Source organism: Fusarium pseudograminearum, chromosome 1, assembly GCF_000303195.2.
Source record: "Fusarium pseudograminearum CS3096 chromosome 1, whole genome shotgun sequence".
Lineage (NCBI taxonomy): Eukaryota > Fungi > Ascomycota > Sordariomycetes > Hypocreales > Nectriaceae > Fusarium > Fusarium pseudograminearum.
In genome coordinates this window covers 1,475,616-1,498,750 of record NC_031951.1, presented here as the reverse complement: position 1 = coordinate 1,498,750, position 23,135 = coordinate 1,475,616, and the positions used below count along the sequence as shown (strand labels likewise).

The window sequence follows — 23,135 nt, the reverse complement described above, 5'->3', positions numbered from 1 at the left end:
CTCCTCCTCCTCCTCCTCCTCATGGCGCAATCGCCGCCCAGACCAACAAAAGAACGAAATAAGTGTCGATGCTAACAAAATCCCTCTCCAGATCTCCAAGGAGGAGCTCCTCAACCCCATCAAGCAGGACATCAAGAAGGGCAAGCTTCGATACGTCCGAAACTGCTTCCCCCACAAGGGTTACCTCTGGAACTACGGTGCCTTCCCCCAGGTATGTTGGCCGAGTCTATCATGGCCTTGATGCACCGCTAACTCCATTGTCAGACCTGGGAGGACCCCAATACTGTCCACCCCGAGACCAAGGCCAAGGGCGACAACGATCCTCTCGATGTCTGCGAGATCGGTGAGCTCGTTGGTTACCCCGGCCAGATCAAGCAGGTCAAGGTCCTCGGTGTCATGGCTCTCCTTGACGAGGAGGAGACTGACTGGAAGGTCATTGTCATTGATGTCAACGACCCTCTTGCCTCCAAGCTGAACGACGTTGAGGACGTTGAGCGACACCTGCCCGGTCTTCTCCGTGCCACCAATGAGTGGTTCCGTATCTACAAGATTCCCGATGGCAAGCCCGAGAACCAGTTTGCCTTCACTGGCGAGTGCAAGAACAAGGAGTGAGTGTTGCCACTTCGTTACTGTCATTCCAAAACTAACAATATTTTCTAGCTACGCTCTTGACGTTGTCCGCGAGTGCGCCGAGGCTTGGGAGCGTCTTGTCACTGGCAAGACCCCCGCTGGTGGTGTTTCCACGTAAGTTTCTCATCCTGATTTACATGCAAGATTCATACTAATCCATGTACAGTACCAACGTCACTGTCCAGCACTCTCCTACTCGCGTCAGCCCTGACCAGCTTCCTCCTCTGCCCGCTCACGAGGAGGTCCCCGCCGAGAAGATCGACGCTTCCATTGACAAGTGGTTCTTCATCAGCGGTGCCTCTGCTTAAGTTTTATAGACCATCTTGCATAAAAAGAACAAGTCGGATGGGCATTTTTCTTAACAAAAGTTGAGCGTAGACGCTTAGAACAATGTAAAAAATGATGCCAATTGTCGTAATATTATACAAGACTCCTCCTGTGTTGTCCCGCTGGGATTCGTAAATGTACATGAGTCGTTTCCTCAACGCCGTTGATGCATGATAGTGATACAGTAAAGTGGTATTTTAATCGGTCAAATCGGCTGCCTTTTGCAGTTGGCGTGAATGTCGGTCCACCTCCTCGACAAGTCCCTTGATGTTGATCTTTTGGCAGTCAAAGTTGAACTCTTTGCCATCCTCTGCATTTGGTTAGCCATTGACCCCTCCAACGTAGCTATACGAGACAACGTACTAAACTTGATTCGTAGAGAGCTAGGTTCTTGAGAAGTTCGAGGTAGAATGGCCGATGTGATGGTTGTGCCGTTGGCTCGAGCATTTGGAGGTAGAAGTGTGAGGAACAAACGAGCTGGCTTCGCGCAGGTCGAGAACGGGTTGAACTTGGCCGAGACCTCTGTCATGAATTTTGTAATCATCTCGGCGGCGGGGGCACAGCGTGTGAGAAATTCGGCGTAATCGACGGAATACGGGTATCGAACGTGGTCGTTAGTACACCTAGCCGCTATTCGGCAGCTTCACGATGCTGAAATTTCGAGGTCGGGAATACGCCTCGGTACATGCATATTGTCCTAAAGGGGCGACGTTCGACCCGTAACGTCATGATGCCAATGGACCACGTTTCGAGATCGACTTAGACAGCACGTACATGACTATTAATTTTCCACCTCGACACAATATCACGACTTTTATAAGTCGCAATGTCTTTTGAGGGCTTGCAAGAGCGCTTGACAGCTCTACAAGAAACCACTATACAGCTCAAGGAGCTCATCGACCGACTCGGAACGCTTGAATTCCAACCTGGCTCTGTGCCCCTGAGCACCGACGAAGAGAGCAGTGAGAGCGGCGAGCTCAGCGCAGAAATTACAAGTACTTTACGAGATGGAGAAGAAGAGCATGAGCTTCTACAGGAAGAGGTGGAATTCCTCCGCGGTGCAGAGCATGATAAGGCCAGGTTGAAGGAGGGCGTTGAAAAAATTGGAAAGGAGCTCGAAGGGTACGACTCACACCAGATCGCATCTTGAATCATGTCTAATTCGATACAGCTGTCGCCTGTCCTTTCGAAAAGCACGATTAGCGGCGAAACATAGCCTTGCGCAGGCGCAAAGGCGAGAACGTGAGCTACTCCTTACATCCTTCTCGCAACCAGCATCCGAGAACAACTCTCTCTACCCCGACGACGAAAAGCCCAACCGTCCTCAACGTCATCACCACCACCCTCAGCAGCAGCAATCCAGCCTCACCGAAGAGGACCAGCAGACCGTCGGAGCGAGCGCCAATGTGACTAATGCTCTGCGGCGCACCCACGATCTGATCCAGGCGGAGCTGGCGCGCAGCGAGTTTGCGCACGAGACGCTTACCGAATCATCTGCTGCGCTGAAGCAGCTGAACGAGTCGTACACGGATTTGGATTCGATGCTGGCCAGCTCGAAGGATTTGCTAGGAACTTTGCTGCGCTCGCAGAAGAGCGATACGTGGTATCTCCAAACGGCGTTCTACATGTTGGGTATAACACTTGGGTGGCTACTCTTCCGAAGATTGCTGTATGGACCTATGTGGTGGCTTGTCTGGCTACCTCTGAGGTTAATGTTTGGGCTGGGAACCTCGGCTGGTAGCGCAGTGATGCACGCTGGGTCTGGATCAGGCAAGGTGGAAGAGGCTGGACAACCGAGCAAGGGTGTTCCCGTCGAGGGTCTGCCTGGTGATGAGTTGCCAACAATCCAGGTCGAGACTGGTGAAGAAGCTGAAATATTGGAGGAGGTGGACAAGATTGCCAATGTTATCAGGGACGCGGATGAGCTTGGAAATATTCCCGAGGGTGATGAGGATAATGTTAGGAACCCAAAGAAGAGGATGTGGGAAGAGCCTGAGGTCGTTGAACAAGAACGCTCCAGAGACGAACTATAGAGCAATAGTCGTTTAATTTCAAATCAACAAATGCGCAGTTTCTTTGTCTGCGTAACCATGTCGTTAGTATCATGACAACTAGATATATGGTTATTTATGAGGCTCGCTGCGTAGACGAACGTCATTCATCACAATTTTAGACATCCTCTTTTCCCCCTTCATGCATGGCATTGCTTATAGCCTTGGTGATCACAGGCTAAATCACTAGTCTTAAAATCTGGTATTATTTTCCAAGCGCCCAACTTTTTACCATGATGAGCCACCTACTCCAATCGTTTCGTATATACCCATTGCATACTATTGATCAGAGTATGAAGGTCTAAGATATACCTCTCCTTTCTATGTTCGCTGAGGGGCAATCTGTTCAACTTCGCTGATCCATGGAAGACCAAGCTTCTTCATCTCGACAGCGAGTTGGAAGAGGTAGTCGAGACTATCATGTGTTAGTATAAAGGGCTGAAGGTGAAGTCATGGTTCCTCACCTCTCGCATTGAGTCTTAGCCTTGTGGACGTTATCGCCCCAGACGTAAACACCATGACGACGGACAAGAACAGCATATGCATCGGGGTACTTGTCCATAGCCTCTTCGAGAAACTCAGTCAGATCCTCCTCATGAGGGGTGTTCTCGATGACAGGAATGCGAAGGGTATCATGGTAACCCAAGTTGCCTGTCTTGTTCATGCCACGACCAAAGCCCTTGATCTGCTCGATGTTGTTGATCTCAAAAACACGGTCCTTTCCTGGGCCCTGAGACTCAAGCAGGAGGGTAACGAGGACGGCCCATTGTGAGTGAGTGTGGATGCAGCAACCAGCTCCTCGGCGGGTAAAGGCAGCGAGGAACAGGGGAGTGCACTGAGAAGGCTTGTAGCAAGGAGGGGATCGCAGATATGTGCGCTGGTTGAGCTTGTTGTGGTTGGGGTCCTGCTCAGAGAGGGCCATGACATAAATGTCGGTGTTTTTCATAAGCTCTTTTTGCACGCCTGAGGGGGCGATGTATACGAGATCACTATGGCCATTGTGTGAGTATCATTCGTAGGCGAATTGATAAAGATGGTTTCATCTTGAGAACAGAGTAGTGGCGATTCTCTTCACTTGAAAAGGGGAGACCAACACATTTGGCGATAGTTACTTGAATCAAATGGGGAAATGAAATATTTGCGCCTCCTCCAACTCATGATCGCGGGGTCGCGGGGTAAACCAATGAATGAATGGATCAAGTAAAGATGAAAACTCAAGCAGCAAGCAGCAGTTTGACATACTCATCTCGAATAGAGCAGCCACCTCCAGTGCCCGTGACCCAGCCCAAGGTCCAAAACTTTGCGCATAGCGAGGGAATTAGGTTGGCAGGATGGTTTAGGTCCTCTGAAGTAATGAGGGCATCGCCAGTTAGGCGCTGTTGCTCAGCTGCCATCTCGCTTCTTCTTTAGGACCTGGAAATGTTATATTCAATGTTAATTTGGTGAGCTGATAGATCGGTGCAGCCGAGACGGAAGTCGGAAGTGGTTGGCGGCTGTGGCGGTCTCAGTGTAACAGCTCGTGATGCACGGGGAAATGAGATGATATCACAGTCAAAGCACAGTCAATGGTTCTGGATTGCAGATTTTCGTACCAATCTTAACCGCAAAGCCATATGTGCCTTTAGCCTGGAATTTCGGAGCCTCTAAGTGGCTGCAGAGGCTGTCAGTACCCTGTGCAATCACAAGCGTCACCGTTTCCAAGGAGAGATGGACGAGATCCGTCCAATTGACAGCCACAAATTTAACGTATGAAGCAATGGCTGTTAGATTCAATACAGTTTAATTGAACGATGAGGAACAGTAGCTTGGGAGCGTTTGGCGCTTGTTGATGTTTAATGGCTGAGTTATTTCCCTTGGTCCATTTCACAGTGGTATTGTATAGGCCTCTCATGTAGAACATATTTACTTCTTCTTGTACCTCGATAGTCCCGATTCCAGCATCTCGATGCTATGCGCATTCATGCTTGAATCTGGTGTTGTATTGCATCTGGTGGCAAGTCAAGTGAGCTATGAATAGGAACGGGGACGGGATAGCCGACAGCGGTCCATAATCGAATCAAGGCTCTGTCTGCCTGCTGTGTCGTGAAGCTTCGACGATACTCCGCCCGTTGATACCAACGTCAATGCATTAATTAACACAAGGGTTCATATCATATATCTACCAGATGACTCAAAGTTTGAGATGAACGGTGACAACGACACCTACCTAAACGGTGAACGAATGCCTTGGAAGGAACCTGATCTGATGCAAAGAACTGGTGGATAATGTTAATTAGATCTCACTCGTTTGATGAGCGTGAGAAGACCATCTTTTTTCTTGGTCTTGGCCTTGATCTTGGCCCTGGACCTGGCTTTAATGACCATTTACAGCTCTCACGCCGATGCTGGGAGGCCAAGCCCTGGTCCTGGTACAATAACCGTGACAGTACATATCGGTACGGATGTTCGTAAAAATGCCCCTAATAACGAGAGGAATATTAGGTCCAACGGCATTGGCATCCATCCATCCCAACATGGCGAGGACCAGGGGGGGTTACTGCAGGGCTCGTATTCATGGGAGAGCATGAGCCGACGGCTTTTGAAGGTGACAGGCGACGGGCAACAGATCAGAACAGGCCCTGTCTGTCTTGGACTTTCACCCACACTTTTTTCAGACTCAGCTTTTCGCTACACGCGCCAAAAGATGCGCCGTGTACGTGGCTCTCTTGTCTCGTTTGGGGGAGGCGAATAGAAGAGAGTTTGTTGGGCACCTCTAGTGACAGTGCATTGATATGACGCTGGTATTAGCCAAACAAATTCACTCTAAAACAAAGTCTTTCGATTCGATTCTCCAGAATGGTCTTGAATTCCTCGGCCCGCGTAGTTACTCAGACGAAAAAGGCCTCAAGATGAACAAAGTGGCTTTTGTTTACTACAATGGCAGATATGAGTAGTCTCGCAACTACTACGTGCAGTAATATATTCGTTACTGCACTGTATTTAGGTACTGTAAAGATACAGGCTGAACCATTCCGTCACTGTTGTTGTTATTGTGTTGTTTGTCGATTAGATGTATCGGATTGGCTGGATTGCAAACACTGCCCTGGTGGTTTAGAGTCTCGGACACCCTTCCGCTCCCTCCCTCACCCCTTGTAGGTTACTCCCAAATGGAGGCAGGGTCTATTATTGTCTGGCCTAAGCTACGGATGGCATGGTCACCCCCTGAGACAAGCTCGCGTCCAATCGATTTCCAGATCCTTCCCTAGTGCAGGAAACTAAAGTTAGACGCTGAAAAGACAACAAAAGCATGAGAGAGCAACAGGAAGCGTCGACTTTGGAGGTGCAAATCAGAATGACAAGGCTCTAATTTCTGACTGAAAAGAACAAACAACCACATATTCAAGAGGTTAAAAGGCTCAGATGGTGGCCATACCACTCAGCAACACGAGGTTTAGGAGGCGAAGCTGGTCATGATGGATGGATGAATTGATGATCAAAGTGGAGGAAGAGGATCAGTCTATGTGGGTCAATGTTATTTTCTACCTCCCAAGTCCCAACGTCTTTCAGAAGAACCATCATGAGTCTGCCTCTCTGCCGAGCCTAGCCTAGCGACGTCCCGATCATCTGAGCAAGAGCGAGAGCGAGAAAGAAAGAAAGGCTCGTACACAGACAAAAGGGCAACTAGGGTAAGAATACTGCAGGATCTGCACTGAGCCGGAATTACAGGCGACATGATCCAAGCAATTGGGCGTTTCCTCCCCCAGTCAACCCATGTGCGGGCTGGCAAATGAGTGGTGGTTTTCTGCATCATGGCTTGCAAAATTAAAATTGAGGTTTCGGTGGGCTTTTTTCCCCAGATATTACTACATGCTACTGTGATGTGATCACACCTAACTAAATACCTAACTCACCCGATGGATCGACAAGGAAATCTCACGCCCTTGTCGAGTCTCCTCTTTCGTCTCCTGGGCTCGCTACTGTCCGATTGTAACTCGAACTCCAACTTGTCCAACTCTAATAAGTGGTGGCACGACGTCAAGATGTGTTGTTGTGTGATGGTAGAGAGGAGGGGGTTGCGTGGCATTACCAAGGAGGCCAAAAGTACCCTCCCTCCTCTGTCGATGCGATGTGTTGCGTTGCCATGATACGGAACCCCGAATATGCTGTATGCATCATGCGTACAGAAAGCTACTGTTCAGTTCAGAACGAAACGAACGGCAACACGGATTGATCAACCCGTGAGAGACCATGGTCGCATGGGTTCCTCTCAGTCCACAATCTTCTCTTCCTGATCAAATTTATGGACCCAAGCGGCCCCAATGCTAGCGCCATCATGGGCCCCTTTCCTCTTTTCGCTCACCCCATGTTCCCTGTCCCACCTCACTCAATGGACCTGATGGATCCCTATACCCCCGCTGAGCCGGGGGTGCAGCCTTGGCGCTCTGTTCTTGTTAGTGTGACTCTGCTGTTGATTTCACTCAGCAGTCCTAGAGTCCCTTTAGTTGGGCCTGGGGTGATGGGGTCTGAGACTTTGCTTCTTGCCTGGTCTTGTCTAGCTCGAATCTGTTGGTTGCCTGACCTGACCTGAGGGGTGTGCCCCTTTGCTCTGTTCTGCATCTGCTGCTAGAGTAGTCTGCTTGCTCGAGAATTCATAAAAGGACTGTCCAGCCCCGTCTCTTACTGACTTCTTTCCCTTCTCTCTTCACCCTCGTTGTCATATCAAATCCGTCACTCGTTAGACCAGACTACCATTCCCACTCTCGCTTTTTAACTACATTACTCAACTAATTCTAATACCAACACCTCCAAAAACCATCAACATGCGTTTCACATCCATCCTCGCTGCCGGTGCTTTCGCCACCATGGCCTCTGCCCAGAGCAAGACCGTCTCCATGGACCCTGCTCAGGCTTCCCAGATGGACTGCCTCAAGGACTGTGAGGCTGGCGATGTCAAGTGCCAGTCTTACTGTATCACTGTAAGTTTCAACAAAAGTTCAACAATCATCAGCAGAAAACTAACAAGCCTAACAGGTCCCCTCTCCCAACGAGCAGGACATTGAGAAGACCACCAAGTGTGTTGCCGCCTGCCCCAAGGGTAAGGGCTCCGAGGCCGATACCCAGAAGTACACCGTCTGCATGAACGAGTGTATCGCCGACAACTACTGGAAGTCCGTTGACGGTACCCCCCGTGGCACCGACGTCCCCGATGTCAAGAGCCAGGCCTCCGAGGCTGCCTCCTCCGCCGCTGACAAGGCCACCGCCACCGGCACCGCTTCCGAGTCTGATGCTACCGCCACTGCTGCTGCTACCAACTCCGAGTCCGGCTCCGACTCCAGCTCCGATGAGACCGGCTCTGCTACCGGCTCCGGCACTGCTACTGGCACCGCTGCTGAGGTCTCCGAGACTGGCAACGCCGCCTCTTCTCTCGTTGGTGGTGTCTCCTTCCTCGGTCTTGTTGCCGCTATCTTCGCTCTGTAAATTGGGTTTCCTACTTTAGGATAAACTGGTTCGACAGGACGGAAGGATTTAATGGGTTTTACTAGAGCGGTAATGATTGGAGTTTGACTTTCAAGATGTGACACATGTTGGACAGCATGATGAAGGCCTACGGGCTGAATCGAATTTCATGGACAATTTTTTGTTTTTTTTTGGGTAATCATTTCGCGTTCACATATGGCTCGGCATATGAGCATGAATACAATACCTCTTTTTTGCGCCTCAATTGCAATTTCTTCTGCTCAGAGTGATTCCAACTTACAACTCGCAGCGCGGCCACTGAGGTCGTGCTAGGGGTGGGTCTTTTGTCCGTGATTGGCTCACGATTCCCAATTGAGTGCTTCAAACGTTAGCTTGTAAACAAGCGAAATGAGGGTCTGACGATACATGTTCAAAGCGTAAAAAACCAATTGAATTCAACGGTAAAAGAATCATCTAGAAGAGTGAGTTTCTGACGCAAATTCGTGCTTCCAACTGGCAATATCTCCATCAGAACAATTGAATTGGTTCAATCTGTATATTCGACGGCCTTGGTTCTGAACAGGTTCATTGAAATGCAGTTCAGTTCCTTGACGCCACAATGTTCCTTTGTAATTATCGCGCCTCTGTCACACGATCCTAGCCCCTAAACTTAAACATCGGTGACCCAGCAACTTATTGATCAGGCTTAGGGTAGCTGTCATATAACGAATGGGCTTATACAACTGATGTTATTGATGAATTTGGTGGTTGGTACAACGTCAAGCAAAATATGCCTTCGATGTTATTGATGAACAATGCAGAGAACAATACGATTTATAAGTAAAAATTGACAGTATATAAGACTTATCAAGTTGAATTGATCATGCATTGTCGAATGAGAAACCAGAGTGACACTATGTATCGTTTCATGGACAATCCCAAGGTGTCAGAAAGCCAGGTCGCTGGAAGTAAGGAAGACAGAACTAGTAAGTCTCTTTATGCCAATTTAGTGCGGACTTTTGCATCGCTTATTATTGCACCCTTTAGCTCAGGTCAACTGTTAACCATCCTGGGCAATGCGCTTATCATCTCCGACAATGAAGCTTCTCCAACTACCGTTAGCAGCAGCGTATAACGAGTTTATTGCTAACAGGCCGGTACGCTTAATGTTCTGTGCACCGTTGCAATTGCTACTCTTTCTTTAGTAGACAATTTCAGTAAACCACCATGAACCCAGCCTCGTAATAAAACCCAACAGTTCATCCGCCAATAGTCCTACACGCCTTCCTTCTCGAGCCTTCTATGGGACAGGCAGTTGCGAACAGCTGCGAAACCGAGGCCTTCCTTCAAATTCCCCGCCTCCAGTACCTGACAGTGGCAGCCGCACCTTCCTGCCTTAGTGGCTCCGGGCCACCTTTCCCACCTTTCCAAGCTTCCCCCCCGCCTTACCCTGCGCCTGTCGGTTCGTGATCCCTGAAACTTGTGTCGGTAGCGGCTCTGAGCTTCTACGTGTCCTCAACACTAAGTAGAAGCTCTCCACTATTTGTTAAGACGCCACCTCTCGCTTCTTTATTTCATCCATTCCACCTCACTCTTGGAACTCTTCAATCTCCTCGAGCACCGGGAATTCACTCATCAACTGATCATTATCAGCAGTTGCACGTCTCAGGATCGTGTTTTTGTTTTTTCCTTCCCCTCGCATCCCCGCAGCTTTGTCAGTGACGTCTGGAACTCATTTGCCTGAGCTATCTCGTCACCTTAACCACCATGAAGTTCAACGCTGTCGCGGCGGCCGTGTCGGCTGCCATGCTTACGGGCAACGTTCACGCCGAGGACGTTAAGGAGGCTTCTCCTTCCGTCCCCGATAAGCTTCCTACCTTTACTGTAAGTTCATGTTGAAGGCGAATTGGAGCTTTATATACTTTTCCCTCGAGCTTATGAGCTCGGAAGGTGGTCGATTGTCAGCTAACACATCACTATACAGCCTACCAACCTCAAGGCTGACTTCCTTGAACAATTCACCGACGACTGGGACCAGCGATGGCAACCCTCTCACGCAAAGAAGGACACGACCGGCTCTGAGGAGGAGTGGGCATACGTCGGCGAGTGGGCCGTCGAGGAGCCCGTCAAGTACAAGGGAATTGACGGTGATAAGGGTCTTGTTGTCAAGAACCCCGCCGCTCACCACGCTATCTCCGCCAAGTTCCCCAAGAAGATTGACAACAAGGGCAAGACTCTTGTTGTTCAGTACGAGGTCAAGCTACAGAGTAAGCATAGCCTTCAGCCCGCTAAGTTATTGCACATGCTAATATTTTGTTCACAGATGGCCTCGAGTGCGGTGGTGCTTACATGAAGCTCCTTCGCGACAACAAGGCTCTTCACCAGGAGGAGTTCGCCAACACAACCCCCTACGTGATCATGTTCGGTCCTGACAAGTGTGGCCACACCAACAAGGTTCACTTCATTTTCAACCATAAGAACCCCAAGACCGGCGAGTACGAGGAGAAGCACTTGGAGTCTCCCCCTTCTGCCAAGATCACCAAGACCACAGAGCTTTACACTCTGATTGTCCACCCCAACAACACCTATGCTATCAAGCAAAACAACGAGGAGGTCAAGACTGGCAGCCTCTTGGAGGACTTCTCCCCTGCCGTCAACCCCCCCGCCGAGATTGACGACGCCGATGATAAGAAGCCTGAGGACTGGGTTGACCAGGCCCGTATCCCTGACCCTGAGGCCAAGAAGCCTGAGGACTGGGATGAGGAAGCCCCTTTCGAGGTCGTTGATGAGGAGGCTACCAAGCCTGAGGACTGGCTCGAGGAGGAGGCCGTTACCATTCCTGATCCCGAGGCTGAGAAGCCCGATGACTGGGATGATGAGGAGGATGGTGACTGGATTGCACCTACTGTTCCCAACCCCAAGTGTGCCGATGCCTCTGGCTGTGGCCCCTGGACCAAGCCCATGAAGCGCAACCCTGACTACAAGGGCAAGTGGACCGCTCCTTACGTCGAGAACCCTGCCTACAAGGGCACCTGGGCTCCCCGCAAGATCAAGAACCCCAACTACTTCGAGGACAAGACCCCTGCCAACTTTGAGCCTATGGGAGCTATTGGCTTCGAGATCTGGACCATGCAGAACGACATCCTCTTTGACAACATTTACATCGGCCACTCCATTGAGGATGCCAACAAGCTCGCCGAGGAGACCTTCGGTGTCAAGCACCCTGTCGAGAAGGCCCTCGCCGAGGCTGACAAGCCTAAGCAGGATGACAAGCCCCGATCCCCTAGCGACCTGAACTTCATGGAAGACCCTGTTCACTACATCACCGAGAAGCTTGACCTCTTCAAGGCCATTGCTGCTCAGGACCCCATCCAGGCTATTAAGTTCGTGCCCGAGGTCGCCGGTGGCTTCGCCGCCATCATCCTCGCTGCCGCTGGTCTCATTGCTGTCCTCTTCAACCTTGGCAAGTCATCTCCCGCTGTCCAGAAGACTGCCGAGAAGGCTTCCAACAAGGCCAAGCAAGTCAAGGACAAGGCCGCCGAGGCCAGCGCCACCGGTGCTGAGAAGGTTAAGGGTGAGGTCAACAAGCGCACCACCCGCAGCCAGTCGTAAGGGGAAGACGGAAACTGGGCTTGTATCAAAGGAATCATACACTCAAAATTGGTCAGAGGACATGAAGGAGTACGTGAAGTAAGAAGCAAGTTGCGGAGGAAATATAAACAATTGTTATGAAATGAAATTTTGTTCTTTTGGCGCATCAGATCAGCGATAGGGATATCAACCAATTGATAGCTGTTTTTTCAAGGCTGACTCGTTTCAACTCTTGCCCGTGATTTGATATGATTTGAGTGAGTTGCTACAGGCATGGTGTTTTTTTGCTTCATCTGATAGATTGCACCATCAGTTAGTGTAAGTAAAGTCAACTCTTATCAGCTGGTAGCAATACAATTGCTGGCCGAAATCGGCGTGTGTCTCGATCATAGACAGTACCTGGATAGGTACCTAGGTAGTATCTAAAACATCTGCCATCTTTGGTGAGATACCAAGATAAGAACGGGCTCGGTTAGCATGTATGCTTATTTGTAATAAGTGGAAGGTCTTTCCGGTGTCTGATATAAGGCGACAGCCAATGCGGCAGATATGTAGTTAGGTAGCTAGGTCGAGATAGATACCGTTCCGGATTAGGCAGGCGAATGGAGACGAAGAATAGCAACATGTCTGCTTAGCCTCATGAATAGTTGCTGTCCTCTTTTGGCCAGTGAGAGACTCGGATTTGGAGAAGAACCCCGAAAGATGAGATCCGTGGGATCCATCGGCACAGACGGTAACCAGCGGGCGAGACGGAGCTCGTTCGGCAATTACCCCACACTTTCCAGAAATGTCAACCGATTCTGGAGGGCAGTTGCTGGCTTATCATGAGTAGCAGCTCCTTCCGCCCCGCACAGTGACGAGCCAGAGACGACGTCTTTGGTGGTGACCTCCACGGCTCCAACCAAGGGAACGGACATGGCCTCCGCACCGATACCATAGCCGGTGTAGGTAGGTCAATTTCTCAGTATAAAAGTCTACGAGTCCCATGACCTTTTCGCATCTTGACTTGATTGTTGCTTGCTTCATTGGAAGTTGTCGAGGACAATTGCTCTTCCCTTCTCCTCCTCGCTAGCAACTTACACCACCAACCACATCTTCCTTTACCGCCGCAATCATGCGTCGCGCAATCTCTCGCGGCCTGGGAGCCTCAAGCCGCTCTACTCCTGCTCTCTCTCGAGCCTCAATTCTTACATCCTCCAGCGGCCCATCCCATGTCGCTGCCAGGCGCATTCATGCCACGACCAAGCAGCTTCAGCCTGTGACGGCTGCATTGGCTTCCACTGCCAGCAGCTATCCTACCACGCACGCAAAGGTTGAGGTTGTCGATACCCCCTACTTCATCGACAACAAGTTTGTTGCCTCCACGGCCGATAAATACATTGACCTGCACGACCCTGCTACCAATGAGCTCGTCACTCGCGTCCCCCAGATGACCGATGCCGAGATGAAGGCTGCCGTCGAGAGCGCTGAGAAGGCTTTCAAGTCATGGAAGAACACCAGTGTCATCTCTCGACAACAGATCATGTTCCGCTTCGTTCAGCTTATTCGTGAGAACTGGGACCGCCTCGCTGCCAGCATTACTCTTGAGCAGGGCAAGACTTTTGCTGATGCCAAGGGTGACGTTCTCCGTGGTCTCCAGGTCGCCGAAGCTGCCGTTGCCGCCCCTGAGCTCCTCAAGGGTGAGGTCCTCGAGGTCGCTAAGGATATGGAGACCCGAACCTACCGCGAGCCCCTAGGTGTTACTGCTGCTATCTGCCCTTTTAGTGAGTACTTTATCTTCTCGCCACTTCTCAAGCTAACCAGTAACCCAGACTTCCCTGCCATGATTCCTCTCTGGTGCATTCCCATTGCCACTATCACTGGTAACACACTTATCCTTAAGCCCTCCGAGCGTGACCCTGGTGCTGCCATGATCATTGCTGAGCTTGTCGAGAAGGCCGGTTTCCCTGCCGGTGTTGTTAACATCATCCATGGTGCTCACCGCACTGTCGATTTCATCCTCGATGAGCCTGCTATCAAGGCCATCAGCTTCGTCGGTGGCAACAAGGCCGGCGAGTACATCTTCAGCCGTGGATCTGCCAACGGCAAGCGTGTCCAGGCCAACCTGGGTGCCAAGAACCATGCTGTCGTCTCACCTGATGCCAACAAGAACCAGTTCATCAACTCCATCGTTGGTGCTGCTTTCGGTGCTGCCGGCCAGCGCTGCATGGCCCTGAGCACCCTCGTCATGGTCGGTGAGACCAAGGAATGGCTCCACGACGTTGCTGAGCAAGCCAAGAACCTCAATGTCAATGGCGGTTTCGAGCAGGGAGCCGATCTCGGCCCTGTTATCACCCCTCAGAGCAAGGAGCGCATTGAGAAGCTCATTGATTCCGCTGAGAAGGAGGGCGCTACTATTCTTCTCGACGGCCGTGGCTTCAAGCCCAGCAAGTACCCCAACGGCAACTGGGTTGGACCTACCATCATTACCAATGTTACCCCTGACATGACCTGCTACAAGGAGGAAGTCTTTGGTCCCGTTCTTGTCTGCCTCAACGCCGAGTCCATTGAAGATGCTATCGACCTCGTCAACAAGAACGAGTACGGTAACGGCACTGCTATCTTCACCAGGTCTGGCGCCACTGCTGAGATCTTCCGCAAGAACATTGAGGCCGGCCAGGTTGGTATCAATGTTCCTATTCCTGTCCCCTTGCCCATGTTCTCTTTCACCGGTAACAAGAAGTCCATTGCCGGTGGCGGCGCCAACACATTCTACGGAAAGCCTGGTATCAACTTTTACACTCAACTCAAGACTGTTACGGCTCTGTGGCAGAGCGCTGATGCCGTCGCTAAGAAGGCTGATGTCTCTATGCCCACCCAACAATAAGTATAGCATGACTTGGATAAGCGAATTTCTAATTTCTGGAAGCAAGCAAAAGGAGGAGGTGGAAAATGGATGGTTGATGTGGAATGAATATCATAATAACCAGCAAACAACAGGGGCATAAACACCCGTTGCATGAAATTTCGAAAAACATTCAAAATTTAAGAAACTGTTTTTTTCTTCGTCGTGATATTATATTCTGGTGTTTCTCAACCTTGGTGTTTCTTTATGGCTCTGTAACGAGGTCATCAGCAACCCTTGCATATAAAAACGCAACTTGACACGATGGGTACAACACTTCTCGTACTTCTCCACGCTCTCGAAACGGGACCTAGAAAGAAATTCTGAGTAGTGTATCTCTATAATGAGAAGTTGGAGGGATCTGAACGACTTTTACGAAGGTGCAGAAGGAGCAGGTAAGAGGACGCAACAGGATGAGAATACGGACGAAGGATGAGGCAACTTTGTAGTGAATTCCATCGGGTGTTATTGAAAATGTTTCATTCATTGCCATGTTGACCATCAATGGGATGTGCGAACTTACGGCTGTCGACAACCTTATCTCTTATACGTCTAGTTGTAAAAAACCACTCTAGTATAGCAATATTACTATTTATAGGACATAATTGTATTAACTAATTGGAAGGATGTTAAACAAACCATACTAGTACGGTATACCGCTGTCAGTTTACTACCATGTAGGCGAGCTGCTATCATGTTGGTGCAGAGTGCATGTTAGTGGAAAGACGCCATGTCAATTCTAACACCATATTGACCACACACCAAAATAAAGTCTAAACGGCAGGCTCGTAATAACAGTTCATTAGAGACAATTATGATGTTGGCAAAGTCGATGCTAGGGCATGAAACGCAGAAGTCGTTAGAAACAAAATATATTGTATGATAACAGTAGCTACTGGCTGTCTCCTATGCCAAAAAAAAAGGGGGGGAGGAAACGACACTTATCCGGCTGTAGACTTTGATGTCTGTGTTCCTCTCTTCTATCATCCCTATGGCTTCGTTTCTCCGTCTACAAATTTCCATTCTTCCCTTCTCTTTCTTGGAGCGCTGATTTGTCAGTTCCCTCCCTCTATCAAAAGTGCTTTTCGGTTCACTGATGAAGCTGTGCAATGCCAGGCAAAGCAAAGCACCAGCATAAATGGGGCAACAGCCGAAATGATCCCGTACTCTCGGACATGCAAGCCTGGACATACAAACATGGATGGGACCCTTTGCCCATAGGTGGCTATCATGTTCCCCATTGGAAATCACATAGCTGATGATGGTCATATCTAAAACTCATTATCGTCCCCAGATTTACTGCGTTGGGATCTGCATGAATCCATCGTAATATTCATCGAGCCAACGAGCCGCTTCAACGCCAGATTCATCGACACTTGAATCCCATCGACCCACCGAACCAACATAACCGTCAGGTCGGACATTGACAATGGCGACCTCGCCAGGTCCAAGGCTTCCAAGCCACTTGTTGGTACAGAGCGAGCCACGAGTATCTTGGTCGGGGATGTCGTCCAGATAGAAAGTCCATCTGCTGTCTTGCAGGAGAGGAGGAAGGTCTGAGATTTCAATTTCTGTCTTGGGCATGGTTGCTGTATCATCGTCAGCGCAGGGGTTCAGGCGAAAAGAGAACGTAGAAAAAACTTACTAATGAGACCGAAGGTGAAAAGATGGCTGACAACAGTGTATCGCTCTGGTCGGGAGTAGACATCCTCAGGAGCTGATGCTCGAGGTTGCGCAGCATATGAAGCGCTAGCCGCAGCGGACAGTCTGCTAATGAATGAATCTTTACCAGCAATGGCATGGCAGAAAGTCTGAAGGAAAGGTGCTGATTGTTGGACATCCCACATGAGAAGATAAATACGGAACTGGCCAAGCATGGGAATATCAAGCTGGATATCCACAGGGTTGGAGTCAATGTATCGAGTAACCTTGGCAGGGGGTAGGAGGCAACCTGGTTTGGCATCTCCCATCACGAATTGGTTGTTACCAACACCGGGCCGGTTGATAGCGTTCTCACCATATTCAGCACCGATGCCGGAAATGAAACGAACATTGGTCCTGAAGTTTTCGGCCAAAGCAATTGCATCTCCGCCAGCAATTTGGTTCGCATGCTCATAATCAAAATTAACCAAATCCAGGGCAATTTTGCGTCGCTCCTCTTCGTAACTCTCAAGCAAATTAGGCTTGGACAGACCTCTGACTGCCAGATTCAACTTCCACGACAAGTTCCATGAGTCGTGCATCGAGGTGTTCATGCCCTGTGCTGATTTAGGAGAGTGTGTGTGACTGGCATCGCCAGCCAGGAACGCTCTTAGATGGCCATCAGTGAAGCGGCTGGCAACTCTTTGGCCGACCTGATAACGACCAAACCACTCGACATACTTCCAGTCTAAGCGGAACGGCGCCATGATCGCCTTTGCGCGCTTCATCATGAATTCCTGTCCAAGATCTCGACGGTCAATCTTGGCACCAGCCTTGAGCTCAATGTAAAATCGGGTCATATTCCTTTCTCGGGGAATGATTAGAATTGAGCCATGCTCTTGTGAGTAGACCAATGTCTTGGACCAGATATCAGGGAAATTAGTAATCAGTTCACCATCAAGAACACCCCAGATGGCGGCTTGGGACATGCCAACGGCTTTGACATCAGGGATGCTCTTGCGAACCTTGGAGTGAGCACCATCACCTAACGTATCATTAGTTCCCGCACGAAACTTGGCAAAGGTAACTACTTACATCCGATCAAGTATTGTGTCAAGACAGAGCGTTTGTCTTGGTTGACATTGGCACGGCAATTGATTTGAAGGGGACCGGTCTTGTTGTCTGGGACGCTGTAAGACTCGAACGCCATGTTTCTGCGGACCTCCTTGCCGCGCTTCTTCATATCCTCAAGGAAGAGGCCTTCCACCATACCCTGATGAACGAGGAGAATGTATGGATCCAATACATCGATGATGGGTGGGTAATGGACTTCGCGACCGAGTCGGCGCAGAGGCTGGTCAGCATCGCTGCGCCAGAAGGCAATATCGAAAACGCGGACACCTTGTTTTAATAGAGTATCTGAAAGTCGCATTTGTCTGAAGGTCTCGATCGTCTTTGGTTGTAGGCCGTCGGCTCTGCATTCGAGGTCAATTAAATCATCTTACAGCAAGATTCCAGGCTAAGCTTACCTTCCTACGGGCGTCTGGTCGGCTCGGTCATCAATCACCTCGACATTGATTCCATATCTGGTCAGGTTTGTGGCCAGCATGAGGCCGGCAGGTCCTGCACCAACGACGCAAACCTGGCATTCCAGTGGAGGCTCAGGAAGACTTCGGAGGAGAGCAAGAGGGTCTTGAAAAGGAGGCGGAGAACCCTCTTGGCGCTCACGAAGCGCTGGGAACGGTATTTCCATATTATCCATATCGTCAGATTGAACAACGCTTGGGACCATGATACAATTGGAGTTGATGTCAAAATTGCGAGATCACGGACGACCTCTGCCGGATCAGAATAATAGACAGAGTGTCGTCCTGAAGCAGTTGCGACGGGAAAAGGCGGCAGAATAGCCTAAGCCAGCAAGATATATGTTGTCGCAAACAGATAAGTTGACAGTAACGGGGAAGGCTGAGCGAAGCGAAACAGTGCCTGGTAAGGTAAAATCGTCTGGAATAATCCGTCCACTCAGTTACCAGGTATCATGTGTATCAGATTCGAGGAGTAGGCTTGTCGAAATAAGATCTTTGCAATTGGAGAAGTCGCAAACGGTTGCAGATTTTGAGGAGGACTCGCGAAATATTAATTGGATATATGTATGTTTGGAACTGTATGGCGAATTCGCGGGGCAGCTCGAATCTGGCTGACAAGGGGTGTGCAGCTACAGCGGACTACGGGTGATGGCGATCAGGACTGATGAAACGGCGACAATGATGGCGAAGACGAGAGCGTGGACGAGAGACAATAGAGTACGTAAAAGAGAGGACAAGGGGGAGAAGGGGGAGGCTAAGTAAAGTATGAAGCTATTCCGAACCTTAAGAGGTCAGACAGATATAAAATGGGAAACACAACACCAATGTAACAGGCAGGTACCGGAATTCGGGGGCTGATGGGAATTGACGACCAGGGGTGTTACGAATACCTAGGTAGTCAAGCACTGTATGTGTCTTCTCTAATGTAAAAAGAAGGACAAATCAGAAAGAATGGACGGAAATGGACAGGCAAATGTCAGAGGGCTGGTGCAATCGCCCTTGGCTGGACCAGAAAAAAATGGCATGACATGATTATCGCCAGAAGATCGGAGGCGAGCGACGCCAGACCTGACGAGGAGACAAGAAATGGGCTGATCTCGCGGGAGATTTTGCTGGCGGGCCCCACTCAGTCGACACGATTGACACCTCCAACTGGGTCTAGCTTGCTAAGGGTAGCAGGGTCCCTTCCCAAACTTGCAAGCTAGAGAGCCCTTTCCTTTCCTGAGCCCTTAGGCCCTTCCTTCCTTCCTCGCTAGCTTGCCAAGCTCTTTCACTCTTTTTTACTAGGGTCCTTCCTGCCGGATTGGAGGGGTCCACACCTTGTCTTCGACGAGTCTCCATTCTATTATCCAATACGTGATTGGATGGCAGTTAAAGAGTTGTCATTATCATTGTCGCTGATCATGTCTTTCATCAACCCCAGAATCCCAACAAAACAAGGAGGTTTTGATAAAAAATAGATGAAACAATGCGGGATTTGATCATTTATCACTTTTTAAACTCAACTCTATATTGTGACCTGGCCGAGTCCAGAAGAAAGCTCTGCCTCTTGAGATGGCCCCAACTTAGAACTGACCAGGCCTAGACTATGTTAGACCAATCTTCAACATCACATTATTCAATGATTTCAGAACCAGGCCAGAAAAAGACGTTGGACCCGTGCCACACGCTCGCGGAGGGAATCCACTTTCTGCGGCTGCTAGCCTCCGGCGGAAAACGTGGTGCGGACATATTGTGTTTTCGCTTGTGTCTACAGCTCTGATAGCCAATCCTAGCAAGGGTCAGTACTCTTTATGTGCACTTTCTGTCCTGTCAGCTGCAGTCACGACAAACGAGGGAGCATCGGGGTCTAATATGGCATGTTGTTAGGTTCCTTTGCTCGTTGGATATCTCAGGGTTCCTTCTCCCCAGGCTCAATGTGCAGCCTTGAACCATGACATGGAAGAACAAATCTATCCCCACCGAGTCCGTTCTCGGCCGGTGTCATTGTCAAGCACCGGATTCCCCAGGCGTTATCTAAGGTTTATGAAAGCATTGTCACTAACTTGGCTTAACACCTGCAGATTTTGCCAGTTGAGGGGCCGGGCTACACCGTAGGTTTGGTTTACATATAGGAGCCGTCTCATCGACTCAGATTTGATATGTCAGAGTGATAATACATGGGTTCTAAGTGACACGCTGAGAATTTCTGTGCCATTCCCCGTATCTGATAATGGAGTGTCTCAACAAGTCTACTCTCGTTGCAAATCTCCCGTCCGTACCGCCTTGTTTCTCCACCCATCGTCGACTTTCCGCTTCTCTGATCCTTTTGTTATCCTTTTAACGGTATCAACGATAGACCCTAGTCCCACTTTAGGTGCCCTTGTAAAAAATACTAATGTCCATATTGTTCTGCAAACCCTGGAGCTAATGACGGGAAGGGCGGGCATGTAAACGGTGATCATCTCATGATGTATGTGCTTTAGTTCGTCTGACAGACCAGGTCCCCTGTTTCTACCATACAGTACTTGCATGTCTTGACGTCGCATTCTCTTAATTTATCATCATATCACCTAAGCAGGCGCCGTCATGGCACATGTCTTCTTGCTGCATATTAAGCGACGTCGTCTTGTATGTAGGCGCCTTACCGTCGTCAGCTCTACTATTGACACTTTCCCTGTAGGGTCATGTCCGAATCCTTCAGATACTCTTTGACTAAGCCATCGAACCATTTCATATGCATTATGTCTACTGTTGGGATTGTGATATATGCACCTCGATATAGCGGCACACTTGGGTGCTCACAATATCAGACAGTTGGGACCACCTAATGCGGTATCATGCTGTACTGTTAACTAGACGTCACCAACAGGATGGAATTCTTCGCCGGAAAAACGCATCGGTTAGCTCGGGCTCTAGTACGTCGGGCCTGGAGTTCTATAAATACCCTCTGGTTATGTGTATTTCCAGGGGACACACCTCTGCAGACTACACATCGATCATGCAGTCATTAGATAGTTTGAAGTTATTGTATATATTCTATTAATAAACCTGGAGGCTGGAGTGCAGAGATTCTCTTATGTCCTCGATCGTACTTGAGGTGTGGGAACCAAAATGTTATGGCATGCTATGTGGTATTATTCAAGCTACCTAGATTAATTAGACAGAATCAGGCACTTCTGCACTCATTACGCGGTGGATATAGACATATCGTAAACAACAAACGAACATCGAGTTACTCGCGTTCATGGGAAATAAAAGATCAACTAGTCCAGCTTCAACTATCAGAGACCAAAACCGTGCCCTCGCCTGCATTATCAGCAGCGTCCTTCTCGCCGCCATCTTTCTCATAAGAAGCATCCACATCCTCGATAACTTGGCGACCACTGAAGTTCCTCATGTACGACTGTGCTTTAGCCCTTACAGGAATTGCATACCAATCTGGCTGCATTCGTAAAGCAGCGAGTATGCTTCCAGTGCCCGGGATGATAACAGTACCGCTGCGCCCAGTGAGAACCTGCTTGACTACAGCATCGGCCACTGTCTCGGGTGCCAGAGGCGGCATCAGGAAATCAGTATTCTGATAGTAGCCCTTGAAGAGGGCAGTGTTGGTAGGTCCTGGGTGTACGATGACAGTTCTGACTTTCGGCGCATTGTATCGTGTAGCCAACTCAGCAGTCAAGCCCTCGTGAAAGGCCAGGGCAGCTGCTTTGGAGGCGCCGTAGTCGACCAGGTTAGGGATCGTCAGCCAGCTCGCATAAGAGGTTAGAGTAACGATCATTCCGTGGTTGTTCTCGACCATGTTAGGCAGAAATGTCTTTGCTGTCCAAAATGGCGCAAAGGCGTTAACATCGAAAGTGAAGCGGATGTCACTTGGCTGTGATTCCAGGATAGTCTTTCCTCTTGCTACTCCAGCGACGTTGATAACGACAGTCGGGTGTCCGACTTCAGCTCTGATCTTTTCGGCCACGGCTTCCACGTTTTCGGGTGCTCGAAGGTCGCATTGATAGTAGTGTACGTTGGCCGCTGTTGATATGATGTTAGCTATTGTTGCTTCGGTTACCTGCATCTCACGCACAAGTGGTAAAGGACATGGGTTGAACATCAAGTACAACCACTTTAACGCCCATCTCGGAGAACAAGTTGACGACCCGGCCGCCAATGCCTCCTGCGCCACCCGTCACGAGCACAATCTCGTGCTCCCAGTCATATTTGTCGTCTGACCAGTTGTTTCTCGTCTTTTCAGATAACCAGCCACTAGCCCATCGCGCGAGCCCAAGGTACAAGAGTGTCTTGAGGTTCTGCGCGGCGCTTGGGTGAAGGATCGAGAGGTCCTGGCCCTTCTTGGTGAGGCGAGCAAGCAGCACGAGAGGGAGAACCAGGGCTGGATTCAACGCTGTTTGTCGGATCAACCGCACCACCACGTCGGCGCAGAAGCCTTCGCGTGGGAGAAGTCCTTGGTGGATAGGCATGATACGAGACAAGATGCACAGAGGTTATCGCTGAATCGTAGAGTCATGAACCACGGAAACTTGTGGTACGAGAAAGCATTCCAACCAGGCGAGTGGCGCCCTCTTCCCATTCATATGAGGCGGGCTGCATATTGTGATTATCATGATGGATACGCAGACCGAGGTTCCTTTCCACGAAGAGTTACCAGTTCGCGACTTGCTGCGATTAGCTACAGGGGTACAGGGAAATCTGGGGTAATACGACATAGACTATTCGTCAGAATTGGTGGAAAAGGAGCCCAGCAGGTCTGGTCGCGCCAAGTGAGGCGGTCTATAATGAGTAAACGAGAGTGAAAAGGGCAGTGGCATTTTGTTTTCCTCGGGAGCTGTAACAACCCCGCAATTAAGTGAAGCGGGGATGATTCCTAAATTGGCAATCGATGGTGTTGGCGATGTGGTGACCTGCATTGGTTAGCGGATGCCACGATAGTACGAGGTTATATCATTTTTCACTTTTGTTTCAGTTCTGTAACACTGATTGACAAGCTGGACCCCTTGG

General features: G+C 49.7%; 11 protein-coding genes across 11 annotated transcripts, besides 1 other annotated feature; 7 read left to right on the top strand and 4 right to left on the bottom strand.

The window, feature by feature from the left end:
* Nucleotides 1-21: a microsatellite.
* Nucleotides 22-91: 70 nt separating this feature from the next.
* On the top strand, nucleotides 92-938 carry FPSE_01363 (uncharacterized protein; the record flags this gene model as incomplete). The annotated part of the gene is made up of 4 exons (XM_009254483.1): nucleotides 92-211; nucleotides 265-608; nucleotides 661-744; nucleotides 797-938. Coding segments are annotated over 4 exons (690 nt in total), but the record flags the coding sequence as incomplete, so codon positions are not given.
* A 216-nt stretch (nucleotides 939-1,154) lies between these two features.
* Nucleotides 1,155-1,501, bottom strand: FPSE_01362 (uncharacterized protein; the record flags this gene model as incomplete). The annotated part of the gene is made up of 2 exons (XM_009254482.1): nucleotides 1,155-1,267; nucleotides 1,321-1,501. 2 exons carry the CDS (start codon nucleotides 1,499-1,501, stop codon nucleotides 1,155-1,157), a joined length of 294 nt encoding a protein of 97 aa, XP_009252757.1.
* A 282-nt stretch (nucleotides 1,502-1,783) lies between these two features.
* Nucleotides 1,784-2,990, top strand: FPSE_01361 (uncharacterized protein; the record flags this gene model as incomplete). Its single annotated transcript, XM_009254481.1, has 2 exons — nucleotides 1,784-2,079; nucleotides 2,129-2,990. The coding sequence occupies 2 exons, from the start codon at nucleotides 1,784-1,786 to the stop codon at nucleotides 2,988-2,990; spliced, it is 1,158 nt and encodes a 385-aa protein (XP_009252756.1).
* Nucleotides 2,991-3,329: 339 nt separating this feature from the next.
* FPSE_01360 (uncharacterized protein) lies at nucleotides 3,330-4,402 on the bottom strand (the record flags this gene model as incomplete). The annotated part of the gene is made up of 3 exons (XM_009254480.1): nucleotides 3,330-3,423; nucleotides 3,473-3,997; nucleotides 4,251-4,402. 3 exons carry the CDS (start codon nucleotides 4,400-4,402, stop codon nucleotides 3,330-3,332), a joined length of 771 nt encoding a protein of 256 aa, XP_009252755.1.
* Nucleotides 4,403-7,807: 3,405 nt separating this feature from the next.
* Nucleotides 7,808-8,465, top strand: FPSE_01359 (uncharacterized protein; the record flags this gene model as incomplete). Its single annotated transcript, XM_009254479.1, has 2 exons — nucleotides 7,808-7,963; nucleotides 8,019-8,465. The coding sequence occupies 2 exons, from the start codon at nucleotides 7,808-7,810 to the stop codon at nucleotides 8,463-8,465; spliced, it is 603 nt and encodes a 200-aa protein (XP_009252754.1).
* Nucleotides 8,466-9,360: 895 nt separating this feature from the next.
* On the top strand, nucleotides 9,361-9,579 carry FPSE_01358 (uncharacterized protein; the record flags this gene model as incomplete). Its single annotated transcript, XM_009254478.1, has 2 exons — nucleotides 9,361-9,412; nucleotides 9,455-9,579. The coding sequence occupies 2 exons, from the start codon at nucleotides 9,361-9,363 to the stop codon at nucleotides 9,577-9,579; spliced, it is 177 nt and encodes a 58-aa protein (XP_009252753.1).
* Nucleotides 9,580-10,211: 632 nt separating this feature from the next.
* FPSE_01357 (uncharacterized protein) lies at nucleotides 10,212-12,056 on the top strand (the record flags this gene model as incomplete). The annotated part of the gene is made up of 3 exons (XM_009254477.1): nucleotides 10,212-10,328; nucleotides 10,429-10,711; nucleotides 10,768-12,056. 3 exons carry the CDS (start codon nucleotides 10,212-10,214, stop codon nucleotides 12,054-12,056), a joined length of 1,689 nt encoding a protein of 562 aa, XP_009252752.1.
* Nucleotides 12,057-13,149: 1,093 nt separating this feature from the next.
* FPSE_01356 (uncharacterized protein) lies at nucleotides 13,150-14,901 on the top strand (the record flags this gene model as incomplete). Its single annotated transcript, XM_009254476.1, has 1 exon — nucleotides 13,150-14,901. One exon carries the CDS (start codon nucleotides 13,150-13,152, stop codon nucleotides 14,899-14,901), a length of 1,752 nt encoding a protein of 583 aa, XP_009252751.1.
* A 361-nt stretch (nucleotides 14,902-15,262) lies between these two features.
* FPSE_01355 (uncharacterized protein) lies at nucleotides 15,263-15,537 on the top strand (the record flags this gene model as incomplete). The annotated part of the gene is made up of 2 exons (XM_061988428.1): nucleotides 15,263-15,314; nucleotides 15,518-15,537. The coding sequence occupies 2 exons, from the start codon at nucleotides 15,263-15,265 to the stop codon at nucleotides 15,535-15,537; spliced, it is 72 nt and encodes a 23-aa protein (XP_061844459.1).
* A 678-nt stretch (nucleotides 15,538-16,215) lies between these two features.
* Nucleotides 16,216-18,352, bottom strand: FPSE_01354 (uncharacterized protein; the record flags this gene model as incomplete). Its single annotated transcript, XM_009254474.1, has 4 exons — nucleotides 16,216-16,508; nucleotides 16,565-17,605; nucleotides 17,656-18,035; nucleotides 18,090-18,352. 4 exons carry the CDS (start codon nucleotides 18,350-18,352, stop codon nucleotides 16,216-16,218), a joined length of 1,977 nt encoding a protein of 658 aa, XP_009252749.1.
* Nucleotides 18,353-21,402: 3,050 nt separating this feature from the next.
* On the bottom strand, nucleotides 21,403-22,597 carry FPSE_01353 (uncharacterized protein; the record flags this gene model as incomplete). The annotated part of the gene is made up of 2 exons (XM_009254473.1): nucleotides 21,403-22,151; nucleotides 22,204-22,597. 2 exons carry the CDS (start codon nucleotides 22,595-22,597, stop codon nucleotides 21,403-21,405), a joined length of 1,143 nt encoding a protein of 380 aa, XP_009252748.1.
* Between the last annotated feature and the right edge of the window lie 538 nt (nucleotides 22,598-23,135).